The sequence below is a fragment of the Notolepis coatsorum genome (assembly GCF_963971535.1).
Source record: "Notolepis coatsorum genome assembly, chromosome: 15".
NCBI classification, from domain to species: domain Eukaryota; kingdom Metazoa; phylum Chordata; class Actinopteri; order Aulopiformes; family Paralepididae; genus Notolepis; species Notolepis coatsorum.
This window is the reverse complement of record NC_140179.1, coordinates 35,546,452-35,560,962: the sequence shown is the minus strand read 5'-3', so window position 1 is coordinate 35,560,962 and position 14,511 is coordinate 35,546,452. Positions and strand designations below refer to the sequence as shown.

The window sequence follows — 14,511 nt, the reverse complement described above, 5'->3', positions numbered from 1 at the left end:
TCCTTGCTTTTGACTCTGCTCTCTCGCCGTAGCGTCGCCTTTTTTTCAGCGCAGCGACTCTTAGAGGCCCTGGTGGGAATTGAAGTTCACAGCGACGTCCCAGTTGGACCCGGTCCGCCCAGTTGACGAGAGTTTGACCACTAATGCAATAACCAATAGAGATAATCACAGGAGACATGTTGTTTCTCTCCTCGCTCGCCATTCTGCTCTGCGTAAGAGCTTTGTCTGTGTCTGCAGCAGGCGACTGTGAAGGTTAGGCAATCAACAGCATGCGCATGTCCATAGGGAGTGTTATTTATAGTCCCCGGCTGTGTGTGCATGTGTGTTGGTTGGGACCATAATATAACCCTTTGGTTTGTATTACTTTCTGTCTCCATATATTAGTCATAGGGGGCTAGGGGGTGGCTACTTGGGCCGAATGTTTTCTGAAAAGCCCTGATTCTATTTAAAAAAAAAAAAAAATTAAATATATATAGCCTATATATATATTTTTTTTTGGACAATTAATCATTGTTACATGGAAATATGTTTGCACCAGATTTAGCAGAAGCTAATTTCCATCTGTAGTCTATCCAGCTGCTAACTGTATTTGAGTGTAATGTATCTTCTCAATGATTCTATGTTATAGCTATATGATCGTTCTCTAGCGTATAGTGGAATAGCTTACTCTGCTCGTTGTATTACCCGTTAAAGTAACAGTTCATTCAAATGTGGTCCTTTGGAAATCACGTGGAGGCGGAGACAGCGCGGCAGGTGTAAACAGTCTGACCGTTGTTTTATTGGAATATCCAACAGCTTAAATTATCTGGTTCACAGCATCAATTATTTTCTATCTCTAATCAGCTTTTCCCGGAGGGCTTCTTAGTGGCGTCTCTTATTCTCGAACTGGTGGGGTGGATTCTCCGTCTCTGCTTCTCCGTTCTCTCTGCGTGTCTCTCTGCGTCTCGGTGTCTCCGTGTCTCTGTCTCTGTCTCACCTCCATCATTCAACCTGTAGGTTTTATAGAGAAGAGAGAACCCCCCCCCGCCCTTGCGCCATCCAGTGCCGTCACCCCAGAGAGCCTGCTTTCCTATTGGCTAGAAGGTCTCCCCTCTCAGTGATTTGGGTCTTGCGAAACAGCGTTACAAGGTGACCTTACAGAGGGGATATGAACTAGTTTCCTTTTAGAATGATTTACCCAAGTGTCCCTGAATGCGACCCTCATACAGATGGAAATATAGTACCCACTCAACCTAACAGTGGGTATCACAGAATGGCCTGTTTGGTCTGCTTAGCTAAAGTAAACAGAACTCGGGTGTTGGCCTTCAGGCCGTCACTTCTTGACTTAAAAGTTAGTTATTGGGCGCACCATCCCTGTTCGTTGTGGAGGAAGATGTGTCATCTGTTTGCCATTTGATCTGAGGCCAGTTAACAGCCTTCTTGTTGACTCAAATGTATGGTTAACCTAACAGGTGATTTGGCATGGCTGTGAGTCTCTATTTTTCTAAGAGAAAAGAACCTAGTTCTTTGCTATTTCATATATGTGCATAATTTCTATTGTTTAATTTACAGGTTTTATTTAGATAAATATACGACAAGTGTTACACTGTTATATAGACTCAGACCTAAACTTTAAATCACAATCAACAAGTTGACAAAAACATAATTCGTCCACCTTAGAAACATAGCTAAAGTACGGCCATTTATAAATCAAAAGGACGCTGAAAACCAGATCCATGCCTTTATCTCAAGCCGACTCGACTACTGTAATGCACTCCTTACCGGCCTCCCGAAAAAATATGATGATAACTATTTTATTGCAATGCACTATTGCATTATTTTATTCTATTTCACTAACTATTTTATTGCACTGCACTATTTTACTTTGTATCAGTGATAATCAAACCGTAAACAAAGCCAGATGGCGCTGTTTACTGTTACTGTTGAAAGGCCAGCACCTTTTAACATGGGGATACGTGGCTGTGTTTGCAGGCCTAAAGCTATATTATATATTATAGCTATGGATCTAATAATATTGTCGATTGTCATTGAGTTTCTTCCAGTCAAGATGCAAAAAACAGATCATTTTTCCATCTATACATTTCCATTTTATACCGTCGTGAATATGAGTGTAGTTTCAGGGTGGTCTGGTGTCATTTCCAAAATGACAGACACCAAGCCACATCGTTTCAAATGGAGTGCAATAGCGGCCGCAAGGCGGTAGGCGGCGGTATTGGACTTTTGAGATCTCAGACCCATCCCCAGTGATAACACAGGCTGCCGGCATGTCTTTATGAATGGAAATATCGAATAAAAGAAACAACGATGAAAACCTGACTATACTCTGGTTTTCGGGGGTCCTGGCGCTCAACATTCGGCGAGTTCATCTTAGATCCTAATATGAAAAACGATGTGATTTAATGTTCTATGTCTTACCTTGACTTTGTATATTTTGCTGCTATCTATTTTATGCTTTATGTCTGCACTTTATGCATTGCTCTTGATCTGCCAATGTTGTGCTAATTTTATGCCTGTCTTTTTGTACTGCTGTGAAGCACTTTGAGCTGCAATTCTTGTATGAAAGGTGCTATACAAACACAGTGTATTATTATTATTATTATTATTATTATTATTATTATTATTATTATTATTATTATTATTATTATTATTATTATTATTATTATTATTATTATTATTATTATTAAATGATTATAGTTTGCTTCATTAATTAAAGGGTGTGAATTTAAGTGTTCTCTAGTGCCTTTTGTCCGCTTTAAGGTGGTGGTATAAGTTAAAGGTTGTGGTGTCGAAGTAAAAAAAATCCCTAAGCCCCGGATCTCCTACAATCCTAAATCCGCCCCTGGTCATAACCCCCATAACTAGGCTAGTTCACACTGCAAGCCTTAGTGCTCAATTATGATGTATTGCTCAGATCAGATTTATTTTTGTTTGGCTGTGCAGTGTGCACATTATTATTATAAAAAAAAAAAAATTATGTGGCCAATATCAGATTCTAGTTACTGAACTGACCCGCATGCGCAAATTAACGATAAAGAAGATGGACATAGAGAATTGTGACAAGTATCAATCTAGAGTCGCATGACTGTTCAGACGTTGCATTGCAAAAAAAAGTGGCCCAAATCTGAATTGAACAGATCAGATTCCATGTGGTTTGTGCTGTTCACATTGTGTTCGAGACTCACTCAGGGCATGTAAATTATCCCCCCCACCCACCCACCCACCCACCCAACCCCCTCCAATGTACAGTTTCTTCCCCTTCGGTGTATATCTTTTTCTTATGATATATATTTTTTCTTACATCTGTAGCCTATGTCATAAATGTCCTGATGAATTGAAAATGGGGGACCCTGATGTAAACAAGACGAAAGTCTTTTTCTGGTCTGCATCCTCATAGAAATTGTTTGTATTGAGCCGTACTGTATTGTACCCATTCTGCAATCTCGACATCTCCCTGTCGTCACAATCAATCAATCAATTCCAACCGGCTACACATACACAAAACGCTGGTAAAGCTAAATAACTTACATTTCAGTTTTAGATAGAGATTTAGAAGCTGAGTGGCTGGTCATCTCAAGTTCAGTGACAAATGTATCGGCAATGATGTAGTCCAGGGTTTCTTAAACTAGGGAGACAGACCCAAAATCTTTCACTGGCCGGTTTTCTTTGGGTCCAAACATGAAAAAAAAGAAAAGAAAAAAACATTTCCAACAAGCCTGCCTGGGTCTCACTTGAGACTGGATTTATTTATCTATAGATTTACCAAAAGCTGCATTTTTTAAGATAAGATATTCCTTTATTGATCCCCTTGGGGAAATTTGGGTGTCATAGCAGCATGGAGGAGGGGGAGGGGTTTGATTGATTGAAAACTTTATTAACAGATTGCAGAATGGGTACAATACAGTACGGCTCAATACAAAGGGGATGCAGACCAGAGAAAGACTTTTGTCTTGTTTACATCAGAGTCCCCCGTCTTCAATTCATCATAACATTTATGACATACATGACATACAGATATAAAGACATATTCATAATCCAACATATGTGTAAAGAAACAACATATTCCGATTGGAAGGACTCCCATCTCCTCCTTCCTGCTCGCGTCTCACACAGGGCTGAGCTGTGCCGAGGTGCCGCACCCCTCGCACGGCTTTGCTCTCACTCGAGTGAGGAGGAGCGGAAGACCGCTGGTTCTCCAACATACAGCGGTGTGCTCTTCAGAATGTACCGGGAGAAACGTTTACTGTACCCCGCAGACATAATAAGCATATAAGCAGTGCTTACTAACGTTATTAGTTACGCTATTTCAGACCGAATTAGTCATCCATTTGTCTAGCACAGTCTCTAACAGTGTAACAGTAAGAAGCATTTTGGATACAAGTATTCTGTACTTCTGTATGACAACAATGTATGCCTTTCAAATGTTAAATGATAAATGATTAAATGATACACAGCGAAATCTACGCTCTCTCATCCTGCTTTCGCCAACGGCAGCGCGCTTGCCGCTGCGGCTGCCGCGGGGGCGTGCCACACGCGTCACGTGGCCGTCGCGGCCAATCAGGCCGAAATCAAATACGTTGCGGAAGTGGTACACGCGGTATGGGCAGGGTAATAGTAGAAAGTAGGGATGTCCGATATTATCGGCCGACCGATATTATCGGCCGATATCGGCAGTAAAATGTGATATCGGAAAATATCGGTATCGGTAAAAAAAAAAAAAAAAAAACAATAACAATATTTATTTTTTTTACATTTATTTAACGTTTATTTACCCAGGCAAGCAAGTAAGAACCAATTCTTATTTTATTTATTGTCAAAAGTATGCATGTTGGTTTAATTCAACAACAAGAGATATGTAATGTAAATTTTTACTTTTTTAATGATCATATTTTGTACAGATAATGCTTACATTTAGAAAGCCTTTTGAATGCATCCAGTGAAATTATTAGTTACCTGAAATTATTCCGTTTTTTTGGGGGGAAACCCTGCATATATCGGTATCGGTATCGGTATCGGAAATTAAGAGTTGGACAATATCGGAATATCGGTATCGGTAAAAAAGCCAATATCGAGCATCCCTAGTAGAAAGACATAAATATTGGCAATAAAATGTTATCTGAATACACAAATATGAGAAAAATAAACAGTGTAAACAAACAAACAAACAAACAAACAAACAAACAGACAAACAGTCCCTGGTACAGACTATGATATAATAACCCTGTGTCTCCAGTGTGTGTGGGTCTTCTCCAGCGAGTGTATGGGACCCTGACGTCTGCTCACAGAGAGCTGAGCGCCGCCCTGGTGGAGGAGGCGCTGGAGAACACCTGCTCTGTGGCCCAGGGGAAGGAGGCGCGGCTGGTGAGACACACACACACACACACACACACACACACACACACACACACACACACACACACACACACACACACACACACACAGAGGAAGGAGGCGCGGCTGGTGAGACACACACACACACACAGGGGAAGGAGGCGCGGCTTGTGAGACACACACACATACACAGGGGAAGGAGGCACGGCTGGTGAGACACACACACACACACACACACACACAGGAAGGAGGCGCGGCCATAGCTGTCAACATTTCGATTTGAAAAAACGTGCAGGTTTTAGCCACGCTCCTTCTCCTGGCCCCGCCCCCTCCCACCCGGCCCCGCCCCCTCCCAATGGAGCTGCCTCGTCGCTGCTGGTCAAAACCGGTATTATTTTGTTTTCCTACTATGTAGAGTGTAAATGCTATAAAAATACAGTAAATTACCTTTTATCAAAATATTAACCATTAAATAAAGGTTGTAATCTGTAAATGCATTTGATTTTACTGTAATTTGACAGTATTTGGAAACCATAGATGCCAGACATTTAGTTTTCTTGCAGCTTTTTTTCTTACAGTCTACAGTCAGTGAATCCTAAATCTCCACTAGGCAACCACTTAAAGTTATCAGTCCAACAAGGACTGGGTGAACTAGTTGCTACATTAAATTAATCAGATACCTGGTTGAAAGTGAAATGCTGTGAACATCCCTGCATTAAGTGTAAGACAAATTCAGTATAAATTCAGTTTATGTAGTAGTAGCATTAACATGTTCATATTTATTGAAATCTTACAATTCATACATAAATGTTATGATGAATTGAAAATGGGGGAAGAAGTCCTTCTCTGGTCTGCATCCCCTTAACAATTGTGTATTGCACAATACTGTATTGTACCCATCTGTTAAAGTTAGCAATCAATCAATGTATTACCAGTGTCTTTATACCTTCATCACTGTAGGCTACATATTAATACGACAACTCAAGAAGAATCAAGAGGTTTATTTGTCACATACAGTGAAATGCAGGTGGTCACGCCCGCATTGATTGTGCAAAATGCAAAATATAGGTAACAGGATATGCATGATAAAAAAAGACATGCCATGTTCCTGAAAAAGCTATAAAAAATACCTATGGTCATTAATTTAACAGTGGGAAATGGGAATATCATTTTTGGAACAGTGTGTGTGTCTATTATGTCTGTGTAGTATGTCTGTATGTCTGTATTGAGCCGTACTGTATTGTACCCATTCTGCAATCTGTTAAATAAAGTTTTCATTCATTCTACAGAGAAAAATGAGATAGAAAAAAAGCCAATGCGATTTTGTGTTTTTCCTCAATATCTCTGCAATGCCTGCGAGTTACCAGTAACTGTATTTGTCATACCATGACAATTCACGACAACTTTTAAAACGGATCAATTTATTTATATGTATAAATCGCATTCAGGAAATTGGGCGTCAGTGAAGGCATGCTATCCGTGGAGGAATGGGAGGAGGGGACAGTGGAGGCGCAGAGGCGCAAACGGCTGTGTTCACCAACCAACACATTTACACATTCCTGCATTTGTATTGTTTTATCCACAGAAGATTTGCAAACCTTTTGTTCCAGAGACAAAAGCCACAGAGTGGGCAATCAAGAGACACTGGCTAAGTTGATTTGACACGCTCGGTCCGCGGCCGCCTCGGTGCATGAAGTCTACTCTCTCCTCTGAGCTTTATCCGGTCGTGTCGCTGTCTTCTTCTGGTCGCAACGGTCTGACTTCCTGTGATAACGGTCTAATCTACACTGCTGCCACCTGTCGTCACGGAGGAGAATTGCACCCATTTTGTAAAAAAATAATGATAATAATAAGTACAAAATACGTACCAATCCGTGAGCCGTGAAGAGGCCGTGCAGAGGGTCGAAAAAACAGGAGAATCCCGGTAAAACCGTGAGAGTTGACAGCTATGGGCGCGGCTGGTGAAACACACACACACACACACACAGGAAGGAGGCGTGGCTGGTGGGACACACACACACACATACAAACACACGTTCGAATACTTTATTTGGTTCGCGGCTAAGCTGCCAATAATAGCTGAGACAGAGCAATATTTGGCAATTTTTTTGGCTTTTCTCTTTGACATTGCAGCAATTCTCAGACCGCTCATGGTGCATTTATATACATGGCCAAGACTTCCGAATATAAGTATACTATATCTACACACTGGTTATCACATCGAGCAATGGTTGGTATTTTATATACTTGTCCTGGAAAGCCTGGTCCATGTACAGGTCAAAGGCACAGCCTACTTCTAAGATTAGCACCTCCTTGTGGCTGGTGTCAACAAAAACAACATCAGGTGTATTTGGGATGTTAGCAAAGACATTATTGGTAAAACCAAACCATTATGGTAGCACTCTAGTATGCTTGTACATTGCTGCACTAGATGGTAAGATGTTTTGTACCGCATAAGACACAATGTCCACAATATGGTCATCACGAGCTATGTACAGGTGTTTGTATGCATTACATGTTTACATCCATTTGTTATATTTCATTTGGCTACGCTGTCTGCTTCGCTCTATGGGACACACTCAGCGCCTGTGTGCGTTCAATGAAAACTTCACATGCACCTTCTATTTGCCCGACCACGCCCACCTCCGGTCGGCTTAAAGCCAGGTGTGGTTGGTCTATTTCCCCCTTCCTCATTGTTTCAACGGAAGCTGTGCTAGAAGCCTTCTTGCAGAGTGAAACTTTAGTTAGTGTGGAAGTATTGTAAACAAAAGAAAAATGGATTTATCAAGATGTTTGGCGGGACTCCCGGGGCGCTTCGTGCGGCAGGTCGCCACGTCGAGCCCGGGGGTTCCTCTGGACCGCCGGTTCAGGACGATGGAGTCCCGGCCCTCTTTTTCTTTCTCCCGATGGGATGAAGGCCACGACGGCGGCAATGGCGGCGAGCCGCACATGTTGCTGGAGGACGCCGGCCTGTCCAGCGCTGTGGACCTGCGGCAAGGGCTTTCGGCCCAACGTCTTGCCCGGGAGGGGAGCCTCCTGAGTGGTCCATCAGGTTCGGTGGAGGTCGACTATGCAGGCTCGGAGGCTTTCGAGCCCAACGTGGACCCGCACCAGGGGGCCCTGGGTGATTTTCGCCAGGCCTACGCTGGGCCCGAGTACGACGAGGCAGACGTCCCCATGTCGGTGGCGTCATTGGAGGCGGGGCAGGTATACCAATCGTCCCTGCAGGACATCGCCCAGGAGGAGCTTGGATGTTAAGAGGTCAATGTTTTTAAATATTTTTTTTGTAGCCAAGAGTAAAGACCATAACCCTATCAAAAACAGTAGTCAAATTGTATATTTAAATTTTTACAGATGTTTTATATGTTTTATCGGAAATACAAATTTATCGGAAAATGCTAATTATTGTAAAAAACGCAAGAAATGACTAAATCCAGATTCAACCCTGCCATTGGAAAGAGGAGCATTTCCCCTATCCATAGATGTATGATTTGGCCATAATAAGGTCAAGGTCAAGTTCAAGGTCAAATATGAATTTATAATTAAGGTTGATTATCATTAATTACTGTATCTACAAATCCTTCTGTTTAATCATCTTCCCGCGGTTAATTTGCTTAGATTCTTTGTACACATGATCTCAATAAGGTGGTGAATGAGCTCAGTGAGCATTTTCTCGTGCCCCGTATCAATTTTTGATCATCATCAAAATCATAAATAATCATAATTAATTTATTCATTACAATTTACTCAGCCTAGTAACAGACACAATATTTCTGACACTGGAAATACATACCCCCAGGTCCCTAGATGTTCCTAGATACCAAGAACATGCAAATTGACCTTGCAGAAGTGGAGCAATCTTCCATTTACTTAGGCATGTACCTTTAGGGCGAAAACGGTCTACAGATTAACAGGTTAAGTATAATAATCTAAATATACCAAAAGTGAAAGTAGTCATTGTGCAAACATATAACATATAAACATGTGGCGACATAACTCTGTACTAACACAACACGAGGTAGGAACCAGGCTGAGGTATGAAACTAAGGTTGTACCTCAAAGTTCAATATTCAAAGTGCAAAACATTTACAGACTTTAACTAAAACTCTTTTAAATGCTCATACGCTGATGCTGTAGAGTCTGACTCTGAGCGAGTGCACTGCAGAGCCTTCTGGAAGTGCGAGTGCTGCTGCTATACTACAAGACTCCCCGAAGCCCCGCCCAGAGCGGTTGCCAGATTGGGTGGCTTTCCGCATTATTTTGAAGCCTGTTTACGGTGTGTTTTAACTGGGTTTTCGGCTGAAAGGCATATGAAATCTGGCACACTTTTGAACGCTGTTATAATATAGTGCTGAGAATGAACGCACTTTTAAACGCCGTTATACAGTGCTGAGAATGAACGCGTTCTCAATTACGTTCATTCTAGCGGAAATACAGTATGTTCAGTTCACGTTCGCCCAAAATACGAACACGTTCACGAACGATCGTTCATTGAACGCGTTCAGGTACATCACTGCGTTTAGTCATATCCCCCATGGACTATGCCATTTTCCCTCTCCTCTGGGAGGTGAAATGGTGGCGTTTTCTCGTGCCTTTCCGTCAGCAGGTCCTTTTTCAGTAATGTAAAATGACTGTCTGGTATACAGGGTTGGTCAAGTGCCCCACCGATTCTATTATTATTGTAATAGGATTTGACCCCGCTGCCTCCTGGCGTTTAGCCCGGAGAATGGTGAGCGGTGCTGGAGTTCCATTTCTTTTTATTTAAAGGTCGGGAACTGGCGTTACACTCGGTGGGGGCATTGTACTTGATCGTGTGTGTTGGATATGACGTTTTAGTCTTATCCCCCATAAGAATATACCTGGTATGATTTCTGACTGTGTCTGATATTAGATTGTTCAGTGACCATGACTATACAGTCTGTGTTATTTATAATAACGGTAATGCCGCTGTATCCGGTGGCGCTCAGCCCGGAGGCAGTGGGCGGTGTCTGGTCCCATGTTTTCAAATTAGAACCGGCGTTATACCTGTAGGGGGTCCTTCATGTGGGTATATGACGTATCGGTCTTCTCCCCCGGGAGAAGGCCTGATGTGGGGGGCTATATTTATTAATTAAATATCTTACATCCAGCTCCTCTGATCGACTATGAGCACGGGCAACGCAGGTTTTTAGCCGCCTTTGTCTGTTCGTACATATTGTGATATGATACTGTCTGGGGAGAGAAAGCTCTCTAGGGGGGTGTTTCTCTTTCGGCGTGGCAGAGCCTGGCGTTTTAACATGGTGGCAAGTGTAGGTGTCACTTGTATGTTAAACAGGGGAGGGACAGCGCTACGCTCCTCACGTAGTGACGTGTATGTGGAAGTCCCGCCCAGGCAAGCTGGCCTGCCCTGGGCTGTTTATTGCATATCTGTATTTGCATATCTGTATTTGCATAAAGGCGATTCCCCGCTATCCGTCGGCGGATATGTGGGGACCCTCGCTAGCTCTGGCGTTAGCCACCAGGGGAGTTGCGTCCGCACCTCCCCGGTTCGGGTGGTTTATTCAAGGTTCTTTTAAGAAAAGAGTGAAAGTCGTCTTGCTCTGTTCTGGCTCTGCTGTGATACAGCAGGTGTCACAGCCATGACGGCCGGACAAAATCGGGTTAGTTCTGGATTTATTTGGCAAAATAGGTCGATTTTCCGGTCCCAGTAATGGGGACTGGTTAAAGGGTCTGCCCCCCGTTTCATGTGAAAACAGGGGGAGTGATTCAGACCCATGCCACGCATGTCTCCCGATCGGAGGGGGCGTGGTGAAGGTTTCCATCCTCGGTATGGGCTGTTAGACAGCCCCCCCCCCTACTGCTGCAGAGGGGGGATGCAATCTGCCCACAGAGTGGCCCTGCTTGTCATTTGAATATGGGGTCAAAGAACGTACAGCGGTACTGTACTGTGTTTTTTCTCCCTGACTTGTTTGTGAGTGGATGACGAGTGGAGGGTTTAGACTGAGTTCCACATCTCTGATCGTCTTTTACAGCTGTGTGTTGAGAGTGCGGTGGAGTACCCGTTCTCCAAGCTGTTAAGTTAGATTGGAAAGGTAGTTTTTAATTGGTTGGTCAATCATTGATGTGGGACCTCGGCCACTGGGCTGGGGGGGTAGGGCGCTGTCGTAAATCCGGGTGAGGGCTTTTGGTCCTCGTCGGAACCTTCGGGGGGGTTCTGTCTCGCGGCCATGGCCGGGCGGCTGATGGGGTGCATTGTGAGGTAGACTGCGGGTTTTGGCATGATCTACTCACCTTGTGCGTTTTGGGGTAACTGCGCCCCACTGTGTATGATTGGTGTCCTTCTCTCCGCTCCTCGTTAGGAGGCGCAAGGGGGCCGGACCCCACCCCATGTTTTCTGATGGTCGTGAAGGGGCCTCAGGGGGTGCATTTGTCGGAGCTACGTGCCCTGCTTCGCCTGCAGTGGCGAATCCTTATGGAAGCCAACGGAAGCCAGGCCTCCCTATTAAAATATGAATTAATATCAAATATGAAATATGAAAAAAAAAAATATATATATATATATAATTTTCTTTTAATATAGTTTACATTCTTTTTCATCTGTGCATCTGTGTTATAATTTTTTTTTCTTTCTTAAATGTCTCCCTCTTCTCCTTCTCACTCCCTCTAACACACTGTCAGACTCACTGTGCTCACTGCAGCTATAGAGGAGAGGAGGCAGGGGGTAGGTCTCTTTCTCCAGCCTCAACCATGTGATTCATGTATGTAGAGTCCAAAACCGATACTGGCCAATCAGATTCGAGCTGACTGCCACAACTTAAAAGTTTAAAACGGGGCTGTGAGAAGAATCATGAGTGTGGAATCCCCTCTGCACACCTCCCCTCTGCACTCTGAAAATTGTATTAACCCGTGACTGCTCCCACGGGCCGAATATTGCCCCGATCCTCGCGAGATTAAATCCACAGGTACCTCTCGGCGTGCCGAAGCTTTTCCTAAATCACTTCCATCATCGAAAACGAGGGGAAAAGGTCGGCTCGCGACCCTGAAAATGTCGCGTGATTTTAAAAACGCTGTATTAAGTGAACCTATTATGGGATCCACATGTAGCCCCGGAAATGCTTAGAAAAGTAAAGTCGAAAGCGTGGAATAAACTCGCCAAAACGGAGAAGTGTCCCACGGGCGCGCCGTGATTCCGATCCGCGTGAAAATATTCAGGGCCATAGAGGAGACCGTGGGACACCTTTTTGCAACCGAATATGTGTCTCGAATTTGCTCACACGCGGCGCGCGAAATCGTGCAAGGAAAAGTCGGACCAAAAATTAACCAATGCTCCAGCAGTATTAATGACCCTGATGTAAACAAGACAAACGTCTTTCTCTGGTCTGCATCCCCTTCTGTATTGTACCCATTCTGCAATCTGTTAAATAAATAAAAAGAAAGTTTGACTGGCCGCCGAGCCATACTGTAGTGTACATGGTGACTGCTTGACTTAAAAAAAAAAAAAAAAAAAAAATTAAATAATTTTTTTTTTTATTAATTTTTTTTGGCTTCCCCTGTTATTTTACCCACGCGACGCCACTGTTCGCCCGTTGTCCCATAGAGCAAAGCAGACAGCGTAGCCAAATGAAATATAATGAAGGTTATCCTATAACACTAGTTATATGATTGGCGTAGCTGTCTGCTTTAATCGCAGCCCTGAGGACCCTTGGCTGTGTTCCGTTGAAATGCAGACTCGGAAGGGGGAAGTAGACCAACCACACCTGGCTTTAAGCCGACCGGAGGTGGGCGTGGTCGGGCAAATAGAAGGTGCATGTGAAGTTTTCATTGAACGCGCACAGGCGCTGAGTGTGTCCCATAGAGCGAAGCAGACAGCTACGCCAATCATATAACTAGGGTTATAGGATAACCTTCGTTATGTGTGCAATGGATTCTAGGTGTTGTTGTGAATCCTGATGATTTAAACAGAATGGACTGTGAATGTGAGGATACCAGGTGGACAGATCGTACTTAGTAGGTAATACCTGCAGTCTTGCTTTGATGGTAAATTTCAAAACATCCTCACCAACAGCGGCATTCTTAACTCATTCAGAGCCATTGATTGATTGATTGATTGAAAAGTTTATTAACAGATTGCAGAATGGGTACAGTACAGTACATCTCAATACATACAATTGTTAAGGGGATGCAGACCAGAGAAAGACTTTCGTCTTGTTTACATCAGGGTCCCCCATTTTCAATTCATCATAACATATATGACATACATGACATACAGATAGACAGTACTGCTACATCTATACATTTATGACATATCAGATTTGCAAATACAGTACTGTTTGTGATACAAAAGTGTCCAGTAAAGGAGTGTATATACATTTGGCGTAGAAACTGTACATTGGAGGAGGTTGGTGGGGTGGGGTTGGGTGGGTTGGGTGAGGGCTGTACATTGGAGGTGGGGGGGGGGGGGGGGGGGGGGGGGGGGGTTGGGTAGGGGACACACACACATTTTACACTGTACATTGGAATATTGACAAAGCCTTGCCCATATGACCAAATTAGGGCTAGCGTGCCAGCACTGAAGTCAATGGGAGGACGGGGAAATTTGCGCTTAACGCTTAAACTATATTTATGGCTATGGGTCTAATACATCGCTTATCAATGACTTGCTTGCAGTCAACATGTACGAAACGGATAGTTTTTTCATTGGAACATTTCCGTTTTATACCGTTTTGAATACGAGTATAGTTTGAGATTTCTAGTAATTCCAGAGAAATCCGCGATAATAGCCCTTTAGTGAAATACACAAAACACGTTGTAATTTTTCGGCTGATTTATGAATCGTTTTCAAATAAACGCTAGATTATCGCTAGTATATGTGTACTTATGCACGCTAGAGAAGCAGGCTGAAAAATCGCGTATTCGTGACTTGCTCAGCGCTAACGTCACACACACACACGCTCCGATGGCGGTGATAGGAACATCTGATTAACCCAAGATTCGTAACATGAATTCCTTACCTCACATCAGATGTTCTGCAAAAAGATTTATCCAATTCCTGATCGCCATTCCAAATATCGATCGTGTTTATTGATCACATAACACATAATCGAAGCTGCTCCCAGCCTCGCCAGTGAATGTGGTAACACGATACTGCTTGCCCGAGAAGGGAAACCCCGGACCGGAGTTTTTTGTCTGATGCACAGTCCCTGC

The 14,511-nt window shown here is 43.4% G+C and overlaps 1 protein-coding gene across 1 annotated transcript in view; it reads left to right on the top strand.

Annotated features, from left to right (window-relative positions):
- Positions 1 to 117: 117 nt before the first annotated feature.
- Positions 118 to 14,511, top strand: part of cdnf (cerebral dopamine neurotrophic factor) — a gene marked incomplete at its 3' end in the record, with an annotated part of 41,353 nt that continues 26,959 nt past the window's right edge. The window contains exons 1-2 of the mRNA XM_084330301.1: positions 118 to 252; positions 5,231 to 5,358. Coding sequence (XP_084186427.1) covers positions 177 to 252; positions 5,231 to 5,358 — 204 coding nt within the window. The 5' untranslated portion in view covers positions 118 to 176. The remainder of the gene's footprint in view (positions 253 to 5,230; positions 5,359 to 14,511) is intronic.